The sequence below is a fragment of the Knufia obscura genome (assembly GCF_036327395.1).
Source record: "Knufia obscura strain CCFEE 5817 isolate CBS 148926 chromosome Unknown scaffold_13, whole genome shotgun sequence".
NCBI lineage: Eukaryota > Fungi > Ascomycota > Eurotiomycetes > Chaetothyriales > Trichomeriaceae > Knufia > Knufia obscura.
In genome coordinates, this window is record NW_027042699.1 from 202,446 (window position 1) to 225,533 (window position 23,088).

Consider the following 23,088-nt stretch of genomic DNA (forward strand, 5'->3'; position numbering starts at 1 on the left):
ATCCGACTGGTGAGGGCTTAGTCGCTACGGTTCATGTAGATATTAAGCACATTTTTTAGATACCACTCAAATGTCTCATGGTCTTGGACTACCTTTGCCTGATCCTGACGCTAATACTTTGCTATCTGCTCACCTGACACCCAAGCAAACAGGCGTGTCCAATGACCAAGGCCAAGACTCAAGCTTCCGCAATCCTCCACGAACAAACCTCACTTCCTCTCCTTCCCCACAAAAGTCAACGCCCCAACAACCATCCCCTCCACCCCCGTCCTCAACGTCGGCTGCAAACACGGCGCGAAAAACGGACTATGATTACTCGCAATCTCGTTCGTCGTCCCCTCCCTCACATGCCTCTCATATTCCTCCCCATCCACACCCCCAAAGAACCAAAAGCAATACGGCTTCCCAATCTCACTTCCCAGCCACGGAAAATCCTCACTCCCCAGCACAGGCTGCATACTCGGATCATGTCTCTCGCCGAAATACGCAGTGAACCCCTCCTGTACCCTCCTCGTGACATCCTCATCGTTATCACAAAGCGGGAACTCATTCAATTTATGGAAGGTTGCGGGCTTCGTCGCACGGCCAGCCTCGCATTCTGCGTTCACGATGCGTTTCAGCCCGTCGAGGAGGACCTTGCGCCAGTACTCAGACACACTCCGGATATTAACCTGAATCACCGCCTCATCCGCAATAACATTCACCGTATCCCCCGCCTTCAGACTCCCAACCGTAACAACAGCCGTCTCATCCGGCGGCACCTCCCGACTCACCAGCGTCTGCAGCCGTACCACGATATGCGACGCGATAACGACGGGATCAATACAGCGATGCGGCATACTCCCATGTCCGCCCTTGCCGTAGATTGTGATTCGGTAACTATCGGCTGCTGACATCGTGGGGCCGGATCTGGTGTATACATTCCCCGCTTTGAATGGGAAAACATGTTGGCCGAGACACAAATCTGGCTTGGGACAGCCGTGCGTCGTGTATAGCCCATCATCGAGCATCATTCGTGCACCCGCGCCGCGTTCCTCGGCGGGTTGGAAGAGGTAGATTAGTGTCCCGGACCACGCCTCAGCACAGTTAAGAAGTGTCTCAATAGCAGCAAGCATACACGTGATATGGAAGTCATGACCACACGCATGCATGGTCGGTTTCTCGATGTTGTCGAGGTGCGTGTCCATCATCCGTTTCGTAGATGCGTATTCGAGACCGGTTTTCTCGAGGATGGGCAGGCCGTCGATGTCAGCTCGTAATAGGATCGTGGGACCATCGCCGTTGCGATGGATGCCGATCAGGCCTGTGGTGCCGATTGGGGATTTGATTTCGATGGGGGAGTTGTGGGCGGAGTTTAGGGTTTGTAGTTCGGAGAGGATGCGGGCGTTGGTTTCGGTTTCGAGGGTGCTGATCTCGGGGTTGCGGTGGAAGTGTTTGTAGAGGGACTCGTAGGGGGTTAGGTCGGGGAGGTGTTGGGAGATGACGGATGTGAAGGGTGAGTCGGACATGTTGGTTGATGGGACAGAAGCTTGCGAGATGCTACTGTTTGCTTGGACTTGGCTTTAGTCGTGTGTAGCTGCTGCCGGGTGAAGGTCTCAAGGTTCGAACGAGTCCCGACTGATTCTGGTATCGCTCATGTAACGGACTTGCTACTATCAGTCCTCGTGATTGCTAGGTGTTAGTGGGCTAGTGAAGGGGGGCTTCGAGTGTCTACGTAATGTACCAGTTGTTCTCGAAGAAGTGCTGCAATTGTCTACTTGTTCGGAGAAGGTCACTGTGACGTTTGAGCGTTCTCCACCAATTTGAAGCAGATCTCCACAGCCCACGTTCTGTGGTACTCCACACGAAGCTTGCTTGTATTCTCGAAGCTTTCCTGCCATTGTTGACTTGTAGAGATCAATCTAAGTCATCTTCATCCGCATTGTTCCCATCAGCAACCTCAGTGGTGCCAGACTTGCCTTCCAACTTGAGCTTTTGCTCCTGCTTGCGATACAAGTTGGCAAGGAACTCATTCGTACTTGCTTCCTCAATGCTCTTGTCGTCTCGCACTTTCAGGAACCGTGGAAAGCGCATGCTCAACCCTCGATCTTCGTTGACCAAACCAATGGCAGCTGTGTAGACGGGGCTGAGGGTAATATCTGCAAAAGCCATTTCCCACACTTCCTGAGGCTCGAACCAGGCGTCGGGATGACCACCACTGTACTCAATGTAGCTTGGCTTGGACTTCGTAGTGTTTTCTCCGTCTTCTGAGTACTTCTCCTTGTTCTCTTTGTAAAACTTGTCAGTGAAGCCGCTGATACACTTGGTAACGACTTCTAGTGAACCAGTTTCGGGATTGCGACACGCAAGCAGGATTGGGGACCACCAGGCAGCTTTTCTTCCTTGGCCATGCCAGCCTGCAACAGGTATGAGATCAATCGTGTCAAAGACGTTCGAATCGTAGTCTTTTTTGACCTTCAACCACGAGTCGAGACGTTTATCAGGCTCATAAGTGGAGAGTAACGCTTTACGTCTGGCACCAGATTTCTTCTCCTCTTCCTTCTCATCTTGAGTCTTCTTCTTGTTGCCTCGTTTCGAAGGGGTAACAGGTGCTTTAAGTTCTGCTTTAAGAGCCTCCGAGCCTTCCATATCGTCTGTGATTAGATCGGGGTTGGGCAGGTTGTCGAGCACTTTGACCATGATACCCTCACATTTGATGTCGATCGCTGACTTCAGAAATTCCTGGACTGTTTCAGCGTCCTGTGACGTGGCATCAATGCTTTTCACCCATGTGAAGCGATAATGCTTCTCCTGAAACATACTTCTGAGTAGCCCTCTTCTCTCTCTGAAGGGTCTACTGAGCAGTGGCTCGCCGTTCAGATACATGAGATCGAACGCGAAGAGGCAGACGTTGACCTGAATCGTGCCGATGTCAACGTCTTTGCGTGCTCGATTGGTCAACGTCTGGAAGGTCTTGAGATCGCCATTCTCTTGGTCTACCGCAACGACTTCGCCTTCGAGGATGAAGCTTGACACGCCATCACCACGTATGTCAGGTACTAGTGCCACCAGGTCGGGGTACTTGTCTGTCATGACTTCGAGGTGCCTGGAGAAGATCGAGACTTTCCCATTTTCATCGCAGTGCACTTGAGCTCGCTGACCATCGTATTTGTATTCGCAGCTAAAATCTCGACCCTGCAGCTTCGTGAGCATCTCGCCCAGATCCCTAGTAATGCTACCCAACATGGGTCGTAGAGGTATGTGCAGAGCCAGGTTGCACCGTAGCAGGAGCTCATCGCACACCCCAATTTCCAGTAGAGCAGGAACAATGTCGTTGTAATTCGGCCTCCGCGCAAAGCATGTCTTCACGATCTCTTCTGCCTTAGCCCACATCGGAGCAAGATCCTCCTTCTTCAGCTTGCTTAGCTCACCGATATCTCGTATGGGGTACTCTGCATTAGGAGATCGAGCGAGGGAGAAGGCTCTTGCGAGAGCGATAAGCATAGTCGTCTTGACAGCTCCTATGCGGAGGTGCTGCACCAGAGTCCGCACAATGTATCTGCTTTCCTCCGCACCTCGAGCATCTTGGACCAGCCTCTCGACAAAACGCTGCTTCTGCTCAACACTGCCGATGCCTTTGCTGTTCGCTATCTTGACCAGTAATTGGTAGACACTTTTGATGGATAGTGGTTTAGGCTTCCTCAAAGTGAAGCTTTGCCTCTTCTTGGCCTCAAATGCAACATCTCCTGCATCGCCATATTTGTCGTACAAGCTCTTCAGTCCCTTGTTGTCGAGCATGCACACCTTCTTCAGTGCTTTTGATATTGCCGAGCCACCAAGGCCGAGCTCGAGGGAGATATAAGTGGGAGATATCGAGTTCGTAGCCAACCAGACAGCGGGTAGTAGGCTCTCGGGGTCGCCCTCGATCAGCAAGCGCAAGCAATTCACCAGAGTGTCAACGGTCTTGATACGGCTTGTGGTAGAATTGACAAGGATGAAGCACCGAGTCAATAACGCATACGAAGCCTCGCCTCCTTCTGCAGCCCAGTGCTTCTTGAGGCCGGGGAGATAGTCAGAAGGGTGGAACGTGAATGGGCTCTGATCAAATGGGATGTTCTGTGTGATTGTATCCTCTTCGGAAGCTGTAGATTGTAGACCTAGCACATCCTTCTTGCCTGCGCTTTTCTGCTCTTGAGGAGCTTGAGGTGTAGGTGCGGCTGCTACAAACTCTGTAGCTTCCTCTGCTGGATCAAGGGCATTACCAGGCGCCGTTGCCTCGATCTTTGCAGCTTCCGGCTCTTCTGATCTGGACTGCGCCTGCCTATCGTGCTCGTCCCATTCAGCCTGCAGCTTCCTGGCCAACTCCTCGTCGATCAATGTCTGCTCTTCCGTCCCCAACGGTTCATTGGTCGCGGGAAGCTCTTTCAAATTATCTGCCGCGCCGTTGCTCGTACCTTTCTTCACTGGCGCTGTGCCATTCTTGCCAAAGAAGGAGTCGAGAGTTCGGGAAGGGATGGCCGCTGGTTTTGAGTCATTCTTCTTCCGTCTTTTAGCTGGGCTTTCCATATCGATGGGTCTTTGGCAACGGCACTATGGCCGGAGCCCTTTCCAAACAACTACGTTGTATCCATGGGATTTCGTGAATGTCTCGTTCGATGGCTGGGAAATCGAGTTGATGTCATCGTCGCGTCCCCAAGTTTCACTCTACGCGTGCCTTGATCGCCAGCATTAGGCATGCTCCACACCTACGAACATGCCACTTTGCTTCTATCGAGAAATTCGAAGCGGGCACAACAATAAATCAGGGTATGCGTATCAAGGAAAGAACATGGCAGCAGCGACAATGAATGGACTGACAGCCGAGTCGCGGGGTCGAGTCGAGGACTATCTGAACGACCAATTTCAGAATGTAGCGGATCTCGAGAATATTGACAACTTGCTCGCCAAGGTTCATGAACAGCAGGAACTTCTGCGGAAGCAACTGGACAGTGCGAAGAAAGAGAATGGTGAAGCTGAAGAAGAGTTCGAGAGGGAAGCCTCTGCCCTCAGAGAACGAGCGATCAAGCATGAGGCAGAGCAGGCGGATATAGCTCGCAGGCTGCAGACTCTGACACAGTCTCAAGTCAGTGACGATGCCATTAGAAAGTTCGAAGAACCAATGCAAAAGCTACGAAGGATAGAAATTGCTGAACATTATGCGATGACACTGCAGGGAGCAGAAAAACTGGAAGAACAGGCACGAAAATACCTGGCAGACAGGCCGGAAGAAGCAGTGAGCGCATATCAAGCCCTACAGCATCTCGTCCAGAGTCTGGAAGAAGCACAACCCGCGGCTGAAGGCGCTGCTCCACATCTGCTCGATCGGATGGTCAACTCAAGCAAAGCTCTTTTTGAACACATCAAGCAGGACCTTGAAACGAGGCTACGCAAGACGCTGGAGACCATGAAATGGCCTCAGGAAGATCTGCAACTTCTTGGGAAACCTTTCGAAGAGTGGTCGCGTTATACGACGCAGCTACTTGCATTGCAAGAGCCGAACTTGTTACCACACAACAGCGATGTGCTTACCCAGACGCCTCAGGAACCGTCGATCCTACTTCCGCTTGCTGTTATGGTCCAGCCTCTAGCGCAACGCTTCAGATACCATTTTTATGGTGATCGACCGACGAACCGCCTTGACAAGCCAGAGTACTTCTTCAGGCATACACTTGATCTCCTGACTCAGCACAACGATTTCATGTCTGAATACCTGCAACCTATTCTCGATGCACGGACTCAGCAAGACGATCGCCTCGAACTCGTCTACACTGATGCTATCTCAGCGTTCATTACTGCATTAATACCCATGGTGTCTGCCAAGTGCCTATCCATACTGCCGCATTTGACTTCTCAGCCGCAGCTCATGTCCCATTTCGTCCGAGAATTGATGTTGTTTGACACTGAGCTGCAGCATTCGTGGGCCTACTCACCTTTCCCGGGTCCATTGAGTGAGTGGAAGGGTCTGACCTGGGACATGCTTACCAAGCATGGCTACTTTGAGCCATGGCTCAAGCTAGAGCAGGACTTTGCTGTATCACGATATCAAAAAATCGTAGATAGCCAGGAAAGCAGAGACATCGATTTTGATGGCGTTGAAGCAGGCCGCACAAACCCGACCAAGGGAGCAATCCGAGTCAACGACCTCCTGGAGACGATCACAGATCGTTATCGCAACTTATCATCGTTCAGTCAGAAGATGAAGTTCCTCATTGATGTCCAACTTGCCATTTTCGATCGCTACCACCTTTTGCTCAGCGAATACTTTCAAGTCTACCGCTCCAGTGCTCACACTGCCGGTCGCCTTATCTCAGGTCAAGCCGCAGGCCAAGCTTTGGGCCTCGAAGGACTTGGAACGCTGCTGAAAATCTTCGGCAGCGCCGAGTATCTAGAGCGGAAAATGTCAGACTGGAGTGACGATGTCTTCTTCCTAGAGCTCTGGGAAGAATTGCAAGATCGAGCTTCAACCAACACTGGTATCAATGGCACCGTGGGACGAGATCTCAGCGTTGAGGAAGTGGCATCCAAAACATCAACCACGATCAAGAACGCCGACGAGATCCTCGAAAGTGACGGTGGCGCTCTGTTCGATGAGACAACAACTGCTTATCGTCGCCTCAGAGAGTCAAGCGAAGCCGAGATCGTACGTCTACTCCAGATCAACGCGCGAAATGCAATCAGGCCGCTCCAGAATATGTCTGTCTGGGCCTCACTCTCCGGTACGACATCAGACATCACACAAATGCCACCGTCCTCAGCACTCGATAGCTTCAACCAGGCAATGACACCGTTGCTTGAGTTCCTAGCGAAGGTATTAGCACCTGGTCCGCTTCGACGAGTCGTCAAGCAGACCTGCCACACCGTTCTAGAGGAAATCTACGACCGTTTACTGATGAAAAACAATTTCTCCGCTGCAGGCGCAAACCAGTTGAGACGAGATGTCATTGCTATCTGCAGTACTATCGATCGTGCCATCGGCATGTCCGGCGAGGCACAACGGCATTTCACGAGGCTCAATGATGCGCTCAGACTACTGTCGCTGCCTATCAAGGCTTCTGCCAGGGCTAATACCGGTACCGACTTAGGCGACGATGGATGGGGCTTCGATGACGAAGACGGCGCAGATAACGGAGCACTGGATGTAGAGACGTCCTTCGACGAAGACGCATGGGGTCTCTGGCAAGCCGAGAAAGCGATCTTCGCGGATAATGCTTCCGCGAGGAAGGCGCTGGAGTCGATGGGTATCAGCGAATTGAGTGAGGGTGACGCACGGAGTATCGTCAAGAGACGAATTGAGGTCAACAGTTAGGGGACTAGAGACAGGAAGCATGCTAAGGTGACTGAATGATGAATGTGTGTTATTGATTGCTTCGTGACCATTTCTCGTCTCACTCTAAGCTATTCGTACCTCGTATACCAGTGGGCGCAATGTGTTTGCAAGCCAGACTATAGCAATCGTCACTCGTGTGTCTCCTCGGTATGGTATCTCTGAGCACGCCCCAACCCATTCAGACCGACTAGACAGCCTCCTCCTCATCTCCATCTCCATCTTCACCGTCCCCCTCAGCACTCATTTCCTTCTTCAGCTCCGCCTTCCCAACACCAGCACCAGCACCATTCCCATTCATCTCACCCTCCTTCTCCTTCTCCCCATCCTCATCATCACCACTACCAACCCTCTCCTCACTCTGCTCCTTCTCCTTCTTCACCTTCTTAGCTGCCTTCGCACTTCCCCCAACAGCAGCAGCAGTTCGTCCCCTCTTCTTACCGCCAGCCGGAGTCTTCGGTGTACTGGGCACGGTGGGTGTAGTGCCGTCGCCGTCCTTGAGCACAACCTTGCCGTTCTCGAGCTTGTATTTACCGCTGGCGTCGACGATACGTTTGAATTTTCGTTGGCTGTGCATTATGTCAGTAAGTAAGTTGGTGGGTTTGGCGCTGTGGATGTGATGTGCTAGGGTGATGGGATGGGATGGGATTCGATAGGATAGGATGGGACGCGATGTGGCAGGAGTACAAAGGTGGGGCTAAGGTATGGTTGTGATGGGTAGAATATGAATGTGATGTGGTAGGGTATGAATGTGATGTGATAGGGATGGGTAAGCATGAGGCATGACTAACGCATGCTTCTGCGCAGGAACAGCCTTGGTATCAGCTAGTCCGTTGAGGGTCGCGACTTCTTTCCAGTCTGGAGTCTCAGCGTTGTGAAGACATGAGAGGAGGAAGAGGTTGTCTTCGTTTTGGTCTTTCTCGGGTTTGGGAGGCATGATTGATGGATTGATTGATTGGTTGATCGGTATGCGAGTATAGATCGGTACTGGGGTGGGAGATGGAATGTGCAGAAGCTGCGTGTGGAGGAGATGAGAAGGGGACAGAATGCGGTGGACAAGAACCTAAGGCAGTTGTGGGACCAGGCTGGGACTGGGACTGAGACTGAGGCTGAGGGAATTGGATTGTCACTTCACTTACGCCACCCAACTTGCAGGCACGGATGGTGTTCCTAGGATGCCCATCTCGTGTACGACTTCTTTCCAGTCGACTGTGATGTTGTTTGATCGGAAGGCTGCTAGGAGGAGGTGGACGTCCTCTGGGGCGTAGGATTTGTCTGACATGTTGGGTCGTTTTTGCTTGCTTGGGAAGGATGAAGTTTCTTAGTATACTAGGGGATTGATGAGGTTGTTTGGCTCGTAGAGTGTAAGAGGCAAAAGGGCAACGTGGACAGTGAATGCAGAAGACGTGATCGGAGAGCATTTGCTTCACTTACGCTAGGTAGTTTGCAGGTACTGCGGAAGTCCCTGAGATACCGAGTTCAGGCACGACTGATTCCCAGTTCACCTTGGCGTCGAATGATTTGACGGCTGCAATGAGCAGCTGGACGTCTTCCGTTTGGTCTGACATGCTGGGCTATGGTGTGTGCTTTTCGCCAAGGAGTGCGATGAGACAGTGGGTCAGAGAGCTGTAACGATATGTGTGGTAGGAAGTGGTAGAGAAAGAAACAAAGTATTTGAGACGGGGTTCGAAAGTGAAGATTCAACAGTGACATGTCACTCACGCTGTTTACTTTGCAGGTGTTGTAGCAGTTCCTTCAAGGCCCATCTCAGGTGCCACGATGTCGAAATCGACCGCGGTCTTCGTTGATTGAAGAGCTGCTAAGAGCCAAAGGAGGTATTCTTGAGTGTCGGACATTCTCGTGCTGTATGGTTCGATGTGTAAGTAGCAAGGGATGAGGAAAGCAAAGGTAGTCATGATTAGGAGCAAGATCTTGGTTCTTGGGCAGTATCCCAGTAATCAAGAAAATGTAAATGAGCTTCAGGTGAAACCTTTCTGTGCATATTTCGATATTTGCAAACCAGCAATTACCATGAGCAGTCGCGTGGTAATAAGTAGACGATCGTCAAATCCAGGTCACCTACAGTAATCCCAGGTTGATCCGACCTTCTACGGCTGCCACTGGTATCGTTACCGTCGTGAAATGAGAGCAGTCGGAAGCTTGTGACATGGGACTCGTGCGATTCTGATGAACCCGTTCTGCTGAAAGGCATGCGTGTATTACCGCAAATCCAGTCATGGCCGTACCATCCTCTGGAGCTCTATCGACGACATTATGGCGGTGATCGAAATCCAGCGATCGCGCTGAGAAACAGTGAGAGAGCACGGACAAATTGCGTCATCTGTGATGTATACCGGAGGACATTTCTAGGTCGATGTCGAGGACGAAGGAGTCTCGTAGCATCAATCGAGGTCAAGAGCTAAACTTAGGCTGAAGTTGTTCAGAGTGTTCAGAGGATTTGAGCGGCTGAGATTAGCCATGACAAGCGAAGCGCAAACCTGCATATGGCCGCAGGTTGTGTTCGACACCTCACTCTGCAACAGTGTTAATCGTTAACGCCCTGCCATCGAACAATCCTGATTACGCGATGTTGGGACGCAATGATTGACTATCGCATTTTCATCACAGTGTTCTCACGGTAACCTTAGTAGATGCAAAGCCAATGATTATTGCTATCGCAGAAGAAAGCAACGCGCAGGATCGCGAGCTCCGGTCTTGGCAAGCGCGATTGACAATCATGGCCAATCTCGGAGGCTGAAAGCGCTGCTCGCCTGATCGTACGTGAGAGGCGAGCGGCGGTAGAGGTCGGTCTCGCCACCCAATCATGTCACTTCCTGATAGGTAATACGACACTACCGCGGGGCGGATGATACATGCATGAGACAAATCGAGCAATGTTCTGGATGCTCTCTGCCCCTTTCGAAGGATTCAAATAGGAAAACACGAAACTCGTTCGCCTGTCGCGTGCCATCAGACCCTCTTTCGCCTCAAGCCTCCGAAGCTAACCATCAAGCTAATATTTAGTGGTCGAACACCAGCGCAAATAGACGGTCCAAAGCGGCCTCGGTAAGATCAGAGTCCACCCAACTATCCTCAATGCTACCTTGCCCCGATTTTGATAACTGCATTTATTGCTCATCTCACTTTGTCTTGGTAGACAATATGGTTAACTGAAGGGTGATATATCAGTGCGCCCATGATATTGGCATTGCGAATGATTGTCCGCTGGTGTTGGTCGTTCCTGTATGACACTCTAATGCGCTCTTTCGTTGGCCTACCGAGGCCAACCATGCTGTAGCCGCAGCTAGCAAAGAATAGGAAGGTCTTCGTGTATCGTTATGTGGCACTATGTCAACCATTGCAGGGGATGACGCCGCCAAACCGGCTGCAGCAAGCGCAACCTTTGCCGAGCCCTTGTAACGCTTGGCGGTAACGTCTTGGCAACACGTAGCCAGCATCTCCCTTGCCCTAATTGGCTCCCGCATGAAGCCAAGTCGTCTTATCAAGAGACTCTCCCCACCACCAATAGTGAAAGCGAGCTACAGCAGCTAGATTGAGAGATAGGCACGCTGGGGCGAGCTCATGCGTGTTCCCTGCACTACCAAATGCTAACCATGTGGTATTTAATATTGCCATCGTGTCGCGTTTCATCGGTCGCATTCTTTCCGTCTCGTCAGTGCGTTGTACGATCGACACCAGTTTGTCAGGCCCTCGAGTACTGATATCACCCAACGTGCGACTTTGCGCTGCGGTCGCGCACTCAGTCTTTCCACTTTCCGACATTTTCTTTCTCTGGTTGCGAAAACCCTCCCAACATGGCCGACAAGGAGATGGGACTCGCCAGCGGGTCGCCGCACTCTTCTGAGAACTATGGCGCCGATACCAAGAGGAGAAGTTCCGTCGTCGTTGGTGGTAGCGATGCGCGCCTTGATAACAACCGTGAGATGGACTTCATGACCAGAAATGGGCTGAACATGAAGTCTTTCCAAAGAAGTAAGTGCTTCCTTGCCCTACTCGTGTAGCTGCGACTGACAGTATTCTCAGGACCTGAAGGCGCCGGCGGTCTGTCCGAGCTCGATCGCTCAATGAAACCTCGACACTTGAATATGATTGCCATTGGTGGCTCTATTGGTGCTGGCTTCTTCGTCGGTTCTGGATCTGCCTTCGCTAATGGCGGTCCTGGCTCGGTCCTTATCTGCTTCCTGATCAGTGGTGTCATGATTTTCAATGTCGTCTATGCTCTTGGTGAGCTGGCCGTTATGTATCCCGTCTCTGGTGGTTTCTATACCTACTCTATCCGGTTTATCGATCCTTCCTGGGGTTTCGCCATGGGTTGGAATTATGTAAGTCTCCGCATCTTCCCAAACGCTACTAAGCATCTTTGCTCATATCGAACAGGTCTTCCAATGGGTCATTGTTTTACCGCTCGAACTCACAGTCGTTTCCTTCACTATACAATACTGGGATAAAGATATAAATGTCGCGGTATGGATAACGATATTCTGGGTCTTCATAATATTCATCAACATCTTCGGCACTCTCGGCTATGCTGAGGAAGAGTTCCTCTCATCGTCATTCAAGCTTGTGGCAACTGTGATCTTCATGATCACTGCTGTCGTCCTGATCTGCGGTGGCGGACCAGCCCGAGGTCTATATTCTGAATACTGGGGTGCCCGACTCTGGTATGGCGACCCAGGTGCTTTCAAGAACGGCTTCAAGGGCTTCTGCTCAGTTTTCGTCGTGGCCGCCTTCTCCTTCTCCGGAACTGAGCTTGTTGGTCTTGCTGCTGCCGAGGCACATAACCCGAGCAAGTCCCTTCCGAGCGCCATAAAGCAGGTGTTCTGGCGTATCACTCTCTTCTACGTTGTGGGTCTCACTCTCGTCGGTATGCTCGTCAGCTCCAGCGACGAACGACTTCTTGGCGCCGAAAACGCATATGCGGAGGGCACGTCGATGTTCGTTCTTTCTCTCCGCGATGCCGGACTCAAGGGCTTCGACAGCTTCATGAACGTCGTCATCTTGGTCTCCGTTATCTCCATTGGCGTTTCGTGCGTCTATGGCGGCTCCCGAACTCTGACTGCTCTTGGTCAACAAGGCTATGCACCCAGAATTTTCGCCTACATCGATCGATCTGGTCGACCACTTCCATCGGTGATTCTCAATTTGGCTTTCGGTGGTATTGCCTACATTACCCTGGCGTCATCTGGCAGCACTGTCTTCGACTGGCTTCTAGCATTGTCTGGTTTGGCCGCTCTCTTCACATGGGGCTCGATCAGCTTCGCACACATCCGATTCCGACAAGCCTGGAAGCGACAGGGCCGAACACTCGACGAAATTCCATTCCACGCTCTATTCGGCGTCGGAGGCTCATGGCTCGCTCTCTTCTTGATCTTCATCGCCCTTGCTGCACAATTCTACGTCGCCATTGCCCCGCCTGGACAAAGCGAGCTCAACGATGCCGAAGGTTTCTTCAAGTCATATCTTGCCCTCCCAGTCGTCATCCTCTTCTGGGTCTGTGGATATCTCTGGAAGCGACAAGGTTTCCTTAAGCTCGACCAGATCGACCTCGACACTGGCAGACGTGAGCACGACTGGAATGCGATCAACGCCCACCGAGCCAGGATGGCGAAGCTCCCTGCATGGAGACGAGCTTTCCACGCAGTCTTTTAAGTCTGTCGCTGCTCAAGATACCGGGTGTGTTGATAATATCAGAAGGCGGTTGGTGGCTAATAAACTAGTTGCAGCCAAGTGCACAAGAGTGTTCTGAGCTGCCAGAAGCCCGAGGTAGAAAATGTTAGCAAGTACACCGCAAGCACTACGGAAGGAGTACTTTTCCTCAATAATGCAACTTGATGTTTTCGCGCTATGTACGAATACGCTTGCAAGCATGACCTTCACGCCCTTTCCTCTGACGAGGCTCCACTCTGCGCCCTTTGACTCGACATGCTTTGCCCGAGCTGACCCCTCCGGACCGCGTGGACTCGGTAACATCACGTTGATCGTTTATCGCGTCGGCACCAAGTCAATGCTAGGTCAACACGACGTATGGCAGCAGGGCAGGATGTGCATATAAAGTCGGCAAAGTGTCTGAATAGTTCACAAATCACACTTGGCCGACACCAAGGAGCTTGAATATGCTGGTTAGCGTGATACATTGCATACTCTTGTGCTTGCTTACTTCCTGCAATACTTCAGACAGGTTGCCCAGCTGCACCGTGTACTACTTTGTGTATGCCGCGTGATGGTAGGTGTCGTGTCACACTTCTTTATAATGCAGTGCGATGTCCACATGTTCTAGAATGAGTCTCATTCATGCCGCGAGCTAACGATATCCTTCGAGAAATTACAATAGTCCTTAAGCAAACTCGACCAGTAGCGACAGCGAGACCATTACCTCCTCAAGTGCCCTGCGACACCGGTCACCTCAAACACCTCTCTCCTCGCAATACTTCCTCACCTCCTTCTCAAGCTTAACCTTCTGTTCCTCCACGACCCCCATAATGTCCTTCACCATCTTGCCATCACCAGCACTCAATCCACCCCCGTGAAACTGTCCCTCTGCAACAAGCGCCTGCAACCCCGAATCCCGATACACACTCTCCATCAATTCCAGCACCGCCCCAAGCTGATTCGGCAACCAAGTCACGATCGGACTCCCACCCGTCGCAACAGGGTACTTGCTCCTCTTGATGATATACTCCCTCACAAACATCCAATGTCGCCATCTGAACGAGCGGATATGATCCAACACCCGCAGGTACAACACCGTGATCTCAGACGCTGCATTAGTAAAGTATTCCCTCGTATTCAACTCCGTCGCCTTACTCTCTGTCCAACTGAGGATACACCGTTGGCTTTCAGGCCGATACCCTCTGAACTCACGCAGAATACTGGTGAGCGGGTTCTTCGGCATGGGCACCTGACATAGATTATCGAGGAGGGGAATGATACTATCGTTGGCACCTGACTCGCCGCGGAAGTTCTGAGGCGTGTTGTCGAAGCAGCCTTCGTATATGACCCCGTGCGGGAAGAGCGGCTGGTTCGTGATGCCGAAGATGAAGGTTCGGTAGGTTGGGTAGTCCTTTGGGGCGGAGTTGGCCCACATTCGTTCCATGCTTGATTCGATGCGGGACATGGTGGAGAGGATGAGGTGGAGGGCTTCCTTGATGTGGGTGGATTGTTCTGTTGGTGTGTTTGGGGAGGGTGATTTTCGGATGGCGTCGATGGACTCGAGGACTTCGATGACGCCCTTCAGGAGTGGGCCAGTGAGAGCGACCATGTGGATGTGCGTCAGGATAAAGCCGGCTTCGGAGGATGGTGGGTCGAGGCCTCTTTCGAAAGCGCGGATTAGACGGAGGTTGGAGTAGTCTTCGTGGCCTTTGGATGGGTCTTGGAGATAGTAATTGTAGAGGGCGTATGAGGCTGCATAGGACATGAAGGGTGGAATGGAGAGGATGTCGGCGAGCTTGACGAGTGGTCGTGCGATGCAGGCTGGCAGGGTGGAGCGACCGAAGCCGTACTCTGGAGAGCTTTCTGGCGTTTGAGGACACGCGCCAGTTGCGGGCTTCTTAGTCGTAGGAGCTGACTTCTTGATGGCAGCCCGCCTATCATTCCACGTCTGCCAACATGGCTCTAGGAGGTATGAGGATGCCAAGAAGCTGTAGTCTCTGAACAGGGCTGTCACGATGTGAAGGTCATGCTTGCCTGTGCTGGGGACGATGAAGTCGTCGATCTGGGCTGTCAGGTCTGGGAGTGCCTTGCCAGAGTCAATCAAAGGACCGAGCTGGTATGTGGCCAACAAGCCCGACGTGCCATCTAGTTTGAGGACCGGCATGTCTTGCACGATCTTCTGCAGAGGCTCGAAAGCATTAGGCAGGTCCTTGACAGGCAACTTCGTAGGGAGGAAGCCCGTAGTTGCATTGACCGTGAAAGGGTCAATGCTGTTTGGCAGTGACTCGAGGTCCTTGTAGAAGTGCGGGAATGCCTTGGTGAAAGCTGGAAGAGGAAGTGCATCGTCGTTGGAGCTGATAGTGCTGTCTTGTCCCAGGTAAGGAGCCATTACTGGTGCAGGGGTCGTCGCCTTTGAATCGACGTGGATCAGGCTATGTAGTCTCTGTATGAAGTTCGGAAACGGCAGGAGAGAGTAGTTCAAGAAGCCTCTCAGAAACAGTAAACGACCAATATGGCCCAGCACTGATTCTACATTCCGGGCAACGTCTCTGCTTATGTACCATCAGGCCGGTCTCAATTCCGGCCAATGACGACTGCAAGTCAGGAGAAGCCCATTTCCGATTATTCAACGAAGCAACCCACTCGCAGCGCCTTCGTTGGCATACAACTCCTCGCAGGCACATCAATGCCATATGCTTTGCACCCATTGCGCTCATTATGGTTCAATAGCCGGGTATACTATGAGCCTGGAATGACCTGGTCAATGGATGTTAACCCATAGTCCAGCATACTCAAAGCACATCACTTGTTCCCGATGGTTAGAGTGAACCTGTCCACACGTCTGGTATTCTTGCATCCCTCCTAGCTTGACTTGGTTTCTGGCAGCGGCCTGAAGGAGAAGTCCACCACTGAGCAGACATTTCGTGCAAGATGTGGGACATTGATCAGTTGATGCGGTGTGGCATAGATATTGTTAGCTAAAAGGGTTCATCCTATTGGTCTGGCCGGAATTCAGGTCGAAGATATTCTGTTTTGTGATTGGTCTGGCCGGAACACAAACCGGCCTTGCACCAAACCTTTTCTGGGTCGCAGCGGAGTTGTAACTGTGCAGCAACATGAGCAGCACCCTCCCCTCGTAGTTCTCTGAACCTGCATGCCATATGGCGGCCAGTGGCGTGGGCTTGCGTGGGCTTGCGTGGCATCGGTAACAGCAACTAGCCTTCATCGTTCCAAATTCACGCGGATTTCTTTTGAGCTGCAGAAGCCCGGAGTGAGGCGAGGAAAGGCAAGAACGTCATGTGTATTCGAGCTAACCCACAAGTCCAAGCAGCTGTAAACCAAACAATATCAATATGTATGCGTCGTGATCGTTTGTGTCCTCGCGACCCTGTTCCCAAAATCATACATGCGCATTGGCGCCGCCTACTGTCACTGTGAACAACGTCGGATCGCCGGCATGCACTTCACCCGACTGATCACCGCCCCCCGTGGGTTGGACGTCGTCATACGGGAACGCGTAGCCTGCCAACGTTAGCAACAACCATCAAAGACAGGGCGTAAATACTGACCTTTTCTGTCAAGATTCGCTTGGTGCACGATACGCGAGTAATGATTCGTGATCGGATTCTGGTAGTAGAGGTTACTGGTAGTCGGGAACTGGTTGGCAACCAAGAGGGTGGATCGGTTGAATGCAGCTGAGAGACGCGGTATTATCGCATTCGTCTGTGCATTGCCGCCAGTCGCAAACGGCCCAGTATTGCATGAGAATATATCGTATGTAGACGGTCGTGGGAATACAGATCCGTTGAAGTTCAGGGTATTCCCGGACGTTCGGGCCGTGACATTACCAAAAGATGCTTGAGTATCAATAGTAATCGGTGTGCCTGCGAACTTCTGGTACACTTCGTTGACATAGCCATCATAGTAACCACTGAACAAGCTTGGATTGGTGACCAAACCTTGATTCGGGCTCAATATCCGCAACGGTTGGTTTGTACCAGCGCGGTTGACGATGAGCTGGTCCCATGCTCGTCCATCACGCTGTCGTTGCTGACGGAGACCATCGGCAACCTGCTGAAGCCCAGAAGGTGGCATCCCAGAGACGTGCATTGTGCCACTATTCCTCGTGTTCAGTGTCAGTGCTATTGGTATGCTGACGAAATCAACATAGCTGATGTTTGCATAAAGCTGGTCTGCGTTCCAGGTAAATTCGGCAAAGCCCCAATCCAGCTGCGCGTTTGGGTCGGAAGCGTTGGTGACAGAAGGCTCGACTAAGGCTGGTCCGGGGTTCAAGAAGAACTTGAGTGGTTGACCTATGGAGAACCAGATCCGTCCTCCTGCAATGTGCGGGATTTGTGCCTGTATCGTACTGCCGGGGCCACCAAGCCGTATGGCACAGTCGGCTCCTAGTGGCTGCATGGCCGAGCCAGGAGACGTGGGATAGTATGGGGTGACAGCATCGGAGCGAAGCAAAAACCATGAACTGCCATTGTCGATTGCCCGGCCCGTCACATACGCGTAAACTGTGCCAGAGGTCGTCTGATTCTGCAGAGCTATCGTCAATCTTGGACCCTGTGCGACAGCAGCAGTTTTGACTTCTGGTGGTTGTGTTGATTGTTCAGGCTGTTCACGGAGCGGTTGCTGAGCTGGTTGCTGAGCCGGGCGCTGAGCCGGTTGTGCTTCTGGTGTTGCCTGAGACGACCGGCGTCTTTTCAGGAAAGAAGCAAAACGCTTCATGGTGGGATGAATATTGCTTCGGGAGTGAAAGACGAGGTGGCTGGGTCATCGAATGCATCTTGAAGTTATCTTTTGCTGTGCCAGCAGTAGTGTTCCTGCACGACCAACATGGTCTGCTGCTGTTGGCACGCGCTCATCCAGAATGACGTCAACTACATTGTAGCTGCCAGAATCCACAATTCACCTTTCAAGCACAAATCACAATGTCGAAGCGTTGACTTGACGTAGACAAAGAGCTTTGTTGGCGGGCGTTGTCTCGAAACTCATCCTTGCAATTTCCGGACCGCGACTGCCTCATGGCTTACTCTTGATTGTACTTGTTCTTGTGATCTACACCAGTGATTGAGTTTCATTATGCTGAAACTCCCACTCACTGCTGTGTTTGGAGCTGCGAAGCCAGATTGGTACATAAAGTTGATGCAACGGCGAATAGATCCCGGCCACATGGTCGTAAGAACACAAGTCTCAAACCAAGAACGTCCAAAAACTGGGAAAGACGAATTCCTCCTCGAAAATGCTCCTGACTTGTTCCAAAACAAATCTTTCGACTTTGCCAACATTTTTGAGAACTTGCTTCCCATTCTCCTGCCTACCAATTTCGGTCTCAACGCGTATTTCTTGTAGCAGGCTGCCAATGCTTGTCTTTTTGGCACCTGACTGTTGCGGCTCAGGTTGCTCGTGTGTAAAGGAGCTGCCGACCAGGGTATTAGCATCCTCCGGATCTAGGAAACAGAAATGCATGTTCTTCTTGATGTATGCAAGGATAGCAACGCCATCAAACGAGATTCCTGTAATCGACAGTCTCAGAGGTATTTTTATGAAGCTCGGCATGGGATAATCGAGCATGATCTCTGCGGTCAGCATCATTCGTACATCACCATCATAAGTGACACGTGCAACGACTTGGAGGTCCGAAGGGGAGATCTTCTCTGTCGGTGCTTGTGTAGGTTCTGCCGGACGATGGGCTGAGAAGACATCCTCGCTGACTTTCTCGGCAGAAAAGTAGCCGACATCCGGCGAGGAAGGTTGCAATGGCGATCCTAATTCAGGTGAAGAAACACTCCCTGCAGTACGAGGGCGTGCGGCGTTATTTGCAGGCGGACCACCACCATCAAATCCCCGAGCACGCGCCGCAGCTAGACCTGGGTTACGCGACTGTTGGTCGTTCAGCCATGCTTGAGTAGTGAATGCACCCCCTCCAGCTACTGCTGCAAGAGGGGTCTGAGCGCCTGACAATCCGCCAACAGGAAAGTGAAAGTAACTCATGTTGGAAGTGCCTCCAGGTATGCCGGGCGTGCCGCTCCGAGCTAGTGATCCAGGGAGCATTTCCGATGGGCTGTAGAGACCATCACGGTGTGATGCTCCAGGCCCAGGAACGGTTCGAGACGTTGCATCGCCGTTAGTGCCGCGGCCATGATTCTGCAGGGCTGCTACTCGGTTATGTAGATCAGTAGAAACTTCGCCTAAACTTGTGCTATCCAGCGCAGCAGTATCCAGTGAGAAGTTACGATTGCCAAGATCGGACGACAGAGTCTCTGATGGTGTACGCTGTCCTTGTTCCTCGTCGTCGTAGAAGTCCGGAAGTGGGTCACAGATATCCTTAATCTCGATGTCCGGACATACAGACCCAAACTCGAAGGAGTGTACGTGAACAGCGTTGATAAATCGCGGTAGGGTAATCTGCTGGAACTTTGCATCCATGAATGATCGAATGGTTTCAGCCAGGGCTTCGCCATCAGCGCCTGAAGTGATGACGTCCCATGCAATGTCGACCGACATGGCGTAGGCATGTAGGATGTATTGAGTGAGGGTGGACCGAGGCCGAGTTGTGGTCAAGCAGCAGCATGATCGGGTAATGGTCGAGGAAGAAGACAATGTCGCGCAGTCACTCTGCAGATTAAAGGCTATCAACCAGCCTTGGCTCGCAACCGTGACGATCTGACCAATCATGAGCCATAGTATGGAGCACTCTGGTGATAACTGACGGCACGTCAGGCACCAAAAGCACTAAAGAAAGCCATATACCCGAACATCATTATTCAACATTCCGTTTGTCTAGTGGTGTAGTAGCAGTGGCTGTCGCTTGACTTTTCGCGAAGGATCTAGACGATCCAATGGCAGTGAAATGGCAGCCTCGTGATCGTGATTGAATGCGAGCGGCCGTACCTGACCACGCTGTGCCGCAGTAAATAACTTGCATACTAAGGAGCCTCGAACACGAGGAAAGAGTAACATCGATGAATAACAGTCTGTTCCACGCTAATCCATTATATTCGTGGAACGAGATAACTAGGGATGGCAAACTTTCGATGTCGAATGCGAACTGGTCAACATACATGCCTGCCTCAACAGGTATTCCGCGAAAGCTGCCTGCTTCGGCTTGCCGAAGCTATGTGAGCATGAGCATAGAGTCCTTCAGGCTGGCTCACCGTCTATGCTGAGTACAAGACAACATCCTCCCGTAGTACAACTATTGGCTTCCTAGTGATTAGGATATTGTATACTCCCAGCATCGCCGCCTGCCCAACGAGTCCATCGCATATGATATCCTCCATAACATATTGAAAGTTGTAAAATGTACACGAGCCAGCCTGGAGAATCTGTTAGACATTCCGATGTGTAGCGAGGTCAACCTACAATGATGTAGCCGCTTCACTTGTTTCTTGACGAGTAATTGTGCTCGGGGCAGTTGCCATTGCTTTGCTTTGATACAACAGGGTGAGGCTCTGGACAAGGCGGAACACGTTTTGAACACCTGTTCTTGAGTTCTTCTACGGCGGGGACGCCACTATGCTTGTCCTTGCACCCCAAAAAGGTAGTTCTGAGAATTTGACACATTGTGACGTGCAGGTGCTGAGTCGTACTGAGTATTCTTCCCGCCTGAATGTTGTGTCGTGGAGGTACTGTTAGGGTAGAGTCATGTAGAGCGAGGGCAGGGCGATGCTGGATCCCAGATGGTTGTTCATGTTATAGATCCACGACTCCTTGTTCCCGAGGCATGCTTTGCTCAAAGAAGCCTGTAGCTGCAAACATGATCATGACAGGGTAGGATAGGTGGGTGGACGACACGGTCGATATGCGCAAGCGATGGAGGCATACAGGGACACTTTCCTTGGACAAGCATCTGAGCATCAGGCATGCTTCTCGCAGAATGTGGCACATAACGGTCAATGTGCGGCGGAACGGCACGCCATGCAGGCATCGGTGGCTACTCAAGGGTATCGCAAGTTTGCTGCAAGTTAAACCCCGGTCAAGCAGGTTGTGCTGCAATCATGGTTGAACAGAACACATCATTTCTCCAGCCATACAATAACTCACGCTAGGAGATATATGAATCGGCAGCCACACGTGGCTTTGGTTCTATTTCGTCTATCAGCACGTTGCACAGCATCATGTATGGGGCAGAGAACGCGTTGCATGGCCCACAAATGAAGCTGAAGTCACACAGCCCTGTAGACAATCGACATCCCTGTCGTGTTGAGCTTGCCTGCATAAGTACACTGAAGACAGCTATACCTTGCAGAGCTTAAATTGCGAAGGACCTCACAATCATCGTAGATTGCGGATGGTCTTCTGTCCTGCCCACAACGTTGCCACTCGCTTCCATTCCAGGCCGAAGCAAGTAACAATGCTAACGGACATCATCAGCAGTAGGAACATGGGTCGGTGTGATTGCGTTGATTGCGGCACCGACGACCAGTGGAAAGAGAGCTCGACGATCAGTCTGACCCAAGGTTCGCAGTGTTGAATTACCCAGCCCGGCGCTTAGGGGCCTGCATATGAGAAGGTGATCGATGTCTTCGAAGCTTACCAATCCATTAACACAATACCGTTATGGAAACCTGAAAGGACTCGGTGCAGAGCAGGGCGCTGCGGTCTGAATCTGTACTGCATGTGGTGATGAAGGACTTTCTCGGTCAAACGACGACGTTGGGATTGAGGGAAGGAGCTATCGGAAGACGGGAAAATTTTACGCGACTGCCAAGACGTGAGTCGAGAGTCCGACAATCTTCGCTTTCCTCTTTTCTTTCCCTTTATATTCGGAATGTTACATACTTGATGTTCTTACATTTAGTTGCGGACCAGTCGAGGCTGGAAGTCTCATCTTACGGGCCGAGGTGCTTAAAACTTCAATCACATCCCACCATTGCCATGTTCATCTTGTTCTGCTTCTTCATCGCGAAACACGGCTGAACAGCGACCAAGGTTTGATTGTAACACAAAGCGGCAGGGCCCGCTCGGTCCGTGCTTGCTTCCTTCACAAGGCAGCCTGCATCTTGCTGTTTCGCTTGCATCGTGGGAGAAGGCAATCTACAACGGGTCCATGACCGTTGCAATATTTTTGTTGTTTTGTGCGCAAACTCGTGGTGTGTCAAGTTCCACACTAATCTGCAAAAGGCTGAAATAAGCCACGAAGTCCCCATGCTCTCAAGCCAACCAGCGCATTTCTATGCTATCCCGCAAGGAGCGTGCTATACTAACACATCAGCAACATGGAACGACATTTTCTTCTTCAGGCGAAGAACTCAGCTCACCGCATACATCAAGTTCTGCTTCATGTAAACAATCAGAAAGTTATCTGAACGATTTCGAGACTTTGGGCGGTCCGTCAACCAGAAACGCTTAGTGACGGCATCAAGTCGACCGAGGTGCGAATCAGAATATGTCGAGTCAGACCGTGCATCTCCATATGCTTTGGATAAGTCCAAGCAAGTCCATGGCCGTTGTATGGGTTCCCATTTGAGGTGTCCAGATCAAGCAACCGGATTCTCCCGTCAAGCACGCCGACTCACGGATTCAGCCGGTTCGAGACAGCGTCGATCAGATAGCACCCATGCAAGTGCCATGCCTTCGGCCAGCTCACAACAACACCGAGTGTGAAGAAAGGCATATAAGCAGCAGTACCCATGGTCCATTTCGAAACTGATTCAAGCATCTTCCCAAACAACAACTTAACTTCCACCAAATTGAGCAGCTGACCTCATCGCATCACGCGCTTGGACCCCCAAAACTTTCTGGAATCAGCAAGAGTCTCCTCTCAACGAATCAGACCTCTCGGATTCCGTCTCCGTACCCTCCGCTTCTGCTTAGAAACATTTACAGAGCTCGGACCAAGGGCTAGCCGCGAACATTCTTCCGGATAGAAGCAGCGTCATCGTCGTTGTCTCAGCAGATAAAGACTCAGACCCTCAACCTTCAACCGCAACTTCTGTATCAGGACCACCCACATATACAGCCGTTAGCTTATATTGACGAGCTTACTTCCTCACACCAGCATTTTACTTCCTTGTCAAGCCTATTGAACAGCAAGACTAGTCGGAAACCTCAAAACAGCAGCA

At 51.5% G+C, this 23,088-nt stretch overlaps 9 protein-coding genes across 9 annotated transcripts; 2 read left to right on the forward strand and 7 right to left on the reverse strand.

Annotated features, from left to right (window-relative positions):
* Nucleotides 1-209: 209 nt before the first annotated feature.
* Nucleotides 210-1,508, reverse strand: PMZ80_009254 (uncharacterized protein; the record flags this gene model as incomplete). The annotated part of the gene is made up of 1 exon (XM_064877649.1): nucleotides 210-1,508. One exon carries the CDS (start codon nucleotides 1,506-1,508, stop codon nucleotides 210-212), a length of 1,299 nt encoding a protein of 432 aa, XP_064726374.1.
* Nucleotides 1,509-1,896: 388 nt separating this feature from the next.
* On the reverse strand, nucleotides 1,897-4,545 carry PMZ80_009255 (uncharacterized protein; the record flags this gene model as incomplete). Its single annotated transcript, XM_064877650.1, has 1 exon — nucleotides 1,897-4,545. One exon carries the CDS (start codon nucleotides 4,543-4,545, stop codon nucleotides 1,897-1,899), a length of 2,649 nt encoding a protein of 882 aa, XP_064726375.1.
* Nucleotides 4,546-4,732: 187 nt separating this feature from the next.
* On the forward strand, nucleotides 4,733-7,324 carry PMZ80_009256 (uncharacterized protein; the record flags this gene model as incomplete). Its single annotated transcript, XM_064877651.1, has 1 exon — nucleotides 4,733-7,324. One exon carries the CDS (start codon nucleotides 4,733-4,735, stop codon nucleotides 7,322-7,324), a length of 2,592 nt encoding a protein of 863 aa, XP_064726376.1.
* Nucleotides 7,325-7,532: 208 nt separating this feature from the next.
* On the reverse strand, nucleotides 7,533-8,279 carry PMZ80_009257 (uncharacterized protein; the record flags this gene model as incomplete). Its single annotated transcript, XM_064877652.1, has 2 exons — nucleotides 7,533-7,911; nucleotides 8,134-8,279. 2 exons carry the CDS (start codon nucleotides 8,277-8,279, stop codon nucleotides 7,533-7,535), a joined length of 525 nt encoding a protein of 174 aa, XP_064726377.1.
* A 198-nt stretch (nucleotides 8,280-8,477) lies between these two features.
* PMZ80_009258 (uncharacterized protein) lies at nucleotides 8,478-8,910 on the reverse strand (the record flags this gene model as incomplete). The annotated part of the gene is made up of 2 exons (XM_064877653.1): nucleotides 8,478-8,643; nucleotides 8,777-8,910. The coding sequence occupies 2 exons, from the start codon at nucleotides 8,908-8,910 to the stop codon at nucleotides 8,478-8,480; spliced, it is 300 nt and encodes a 99-aa protein (XP_064726378.1).
* A 2,247-nt stretch (nucleotides 8,911-11,157) lies between these two features.
* On the forward strand, nucleotides 11,158-13,012 carry INDA1 (Amino-acid permease inda1; the record flags this gene model as incomplete). Its single annotated transcript, XM_064877654.1, has 3 exons — nucleotides 11,158-11,335; nucleotides 11,387-11,685; nucleotides 11,741-13,012. The coding sequence occupies 3 exons, from the start codon at nucleotides 11,158-11,160 to the stop codon at nucleotides 13,010-13,012; spliced, it is 1,749 nt and encodes a 582-aa protein (XP_064726379.1).
* Nucleotides 13,013-13,766: 754 nt separating this feature from the next.
* On the reverse strand, nucleotides 13,767-15,401 carry PMZ80_009260 (uncharacterized protein; the record flags this gene model as incomplete). Its single annotated transcript, XM_064877655.1, has 1 exon — nucleotides 13,767-15,401. One exon carries the CDS (start codon nucleotides 15,399-15,401, stop codon nucleotides 13,767-13,769), a length of 1,635 nt encoding a protein of 544 aa, XP_064726380.1.
* A 1,011-nt stretch (nucleotides 15,402-16,412) lies between these two features.
* On the reverse strand, nucleotides 16,413-17,749 carry PMZ80_009261 (uncharacterized protein; the record flags this gene model as incomplete). The annotated part of the gene is made up of 2 exons (XM_064877656.1): nucleotides 16,413-16,534; nucleotides 16,582-17,749. 2 exons carry the CDS (start codon nucleotides 17,747-17,749, stop codon nucleotides 16,413-16,415), a joined length of 1,290 nt encoding a protein of 429 aa, XP_064726381.1.
* A 465-nt stretch (nucleotides 17,750-18,214) lies between these two features.
* MDM12_2 (Mitochondrial distribution and morphology protein 12) lies at nucleotides 18,215-19,528 on the reverse strand (the record flags this gene model as incomplete). Its single annotated transcript, XM_064877657.1, has 1 exon — nucleotides 18,215-19,528. The coding sequence occupies one exon, from the start codon at nucleotides 19,526-19,528 to the stop codon at nucleotides 18,215-18,217; it is 1,314 nt and encodes a 437-aa protein (XP_064726382.1).
* Between the last annotated feature and the right edge of the window lie 3,560 nt (nucleotides 19,529-23,088).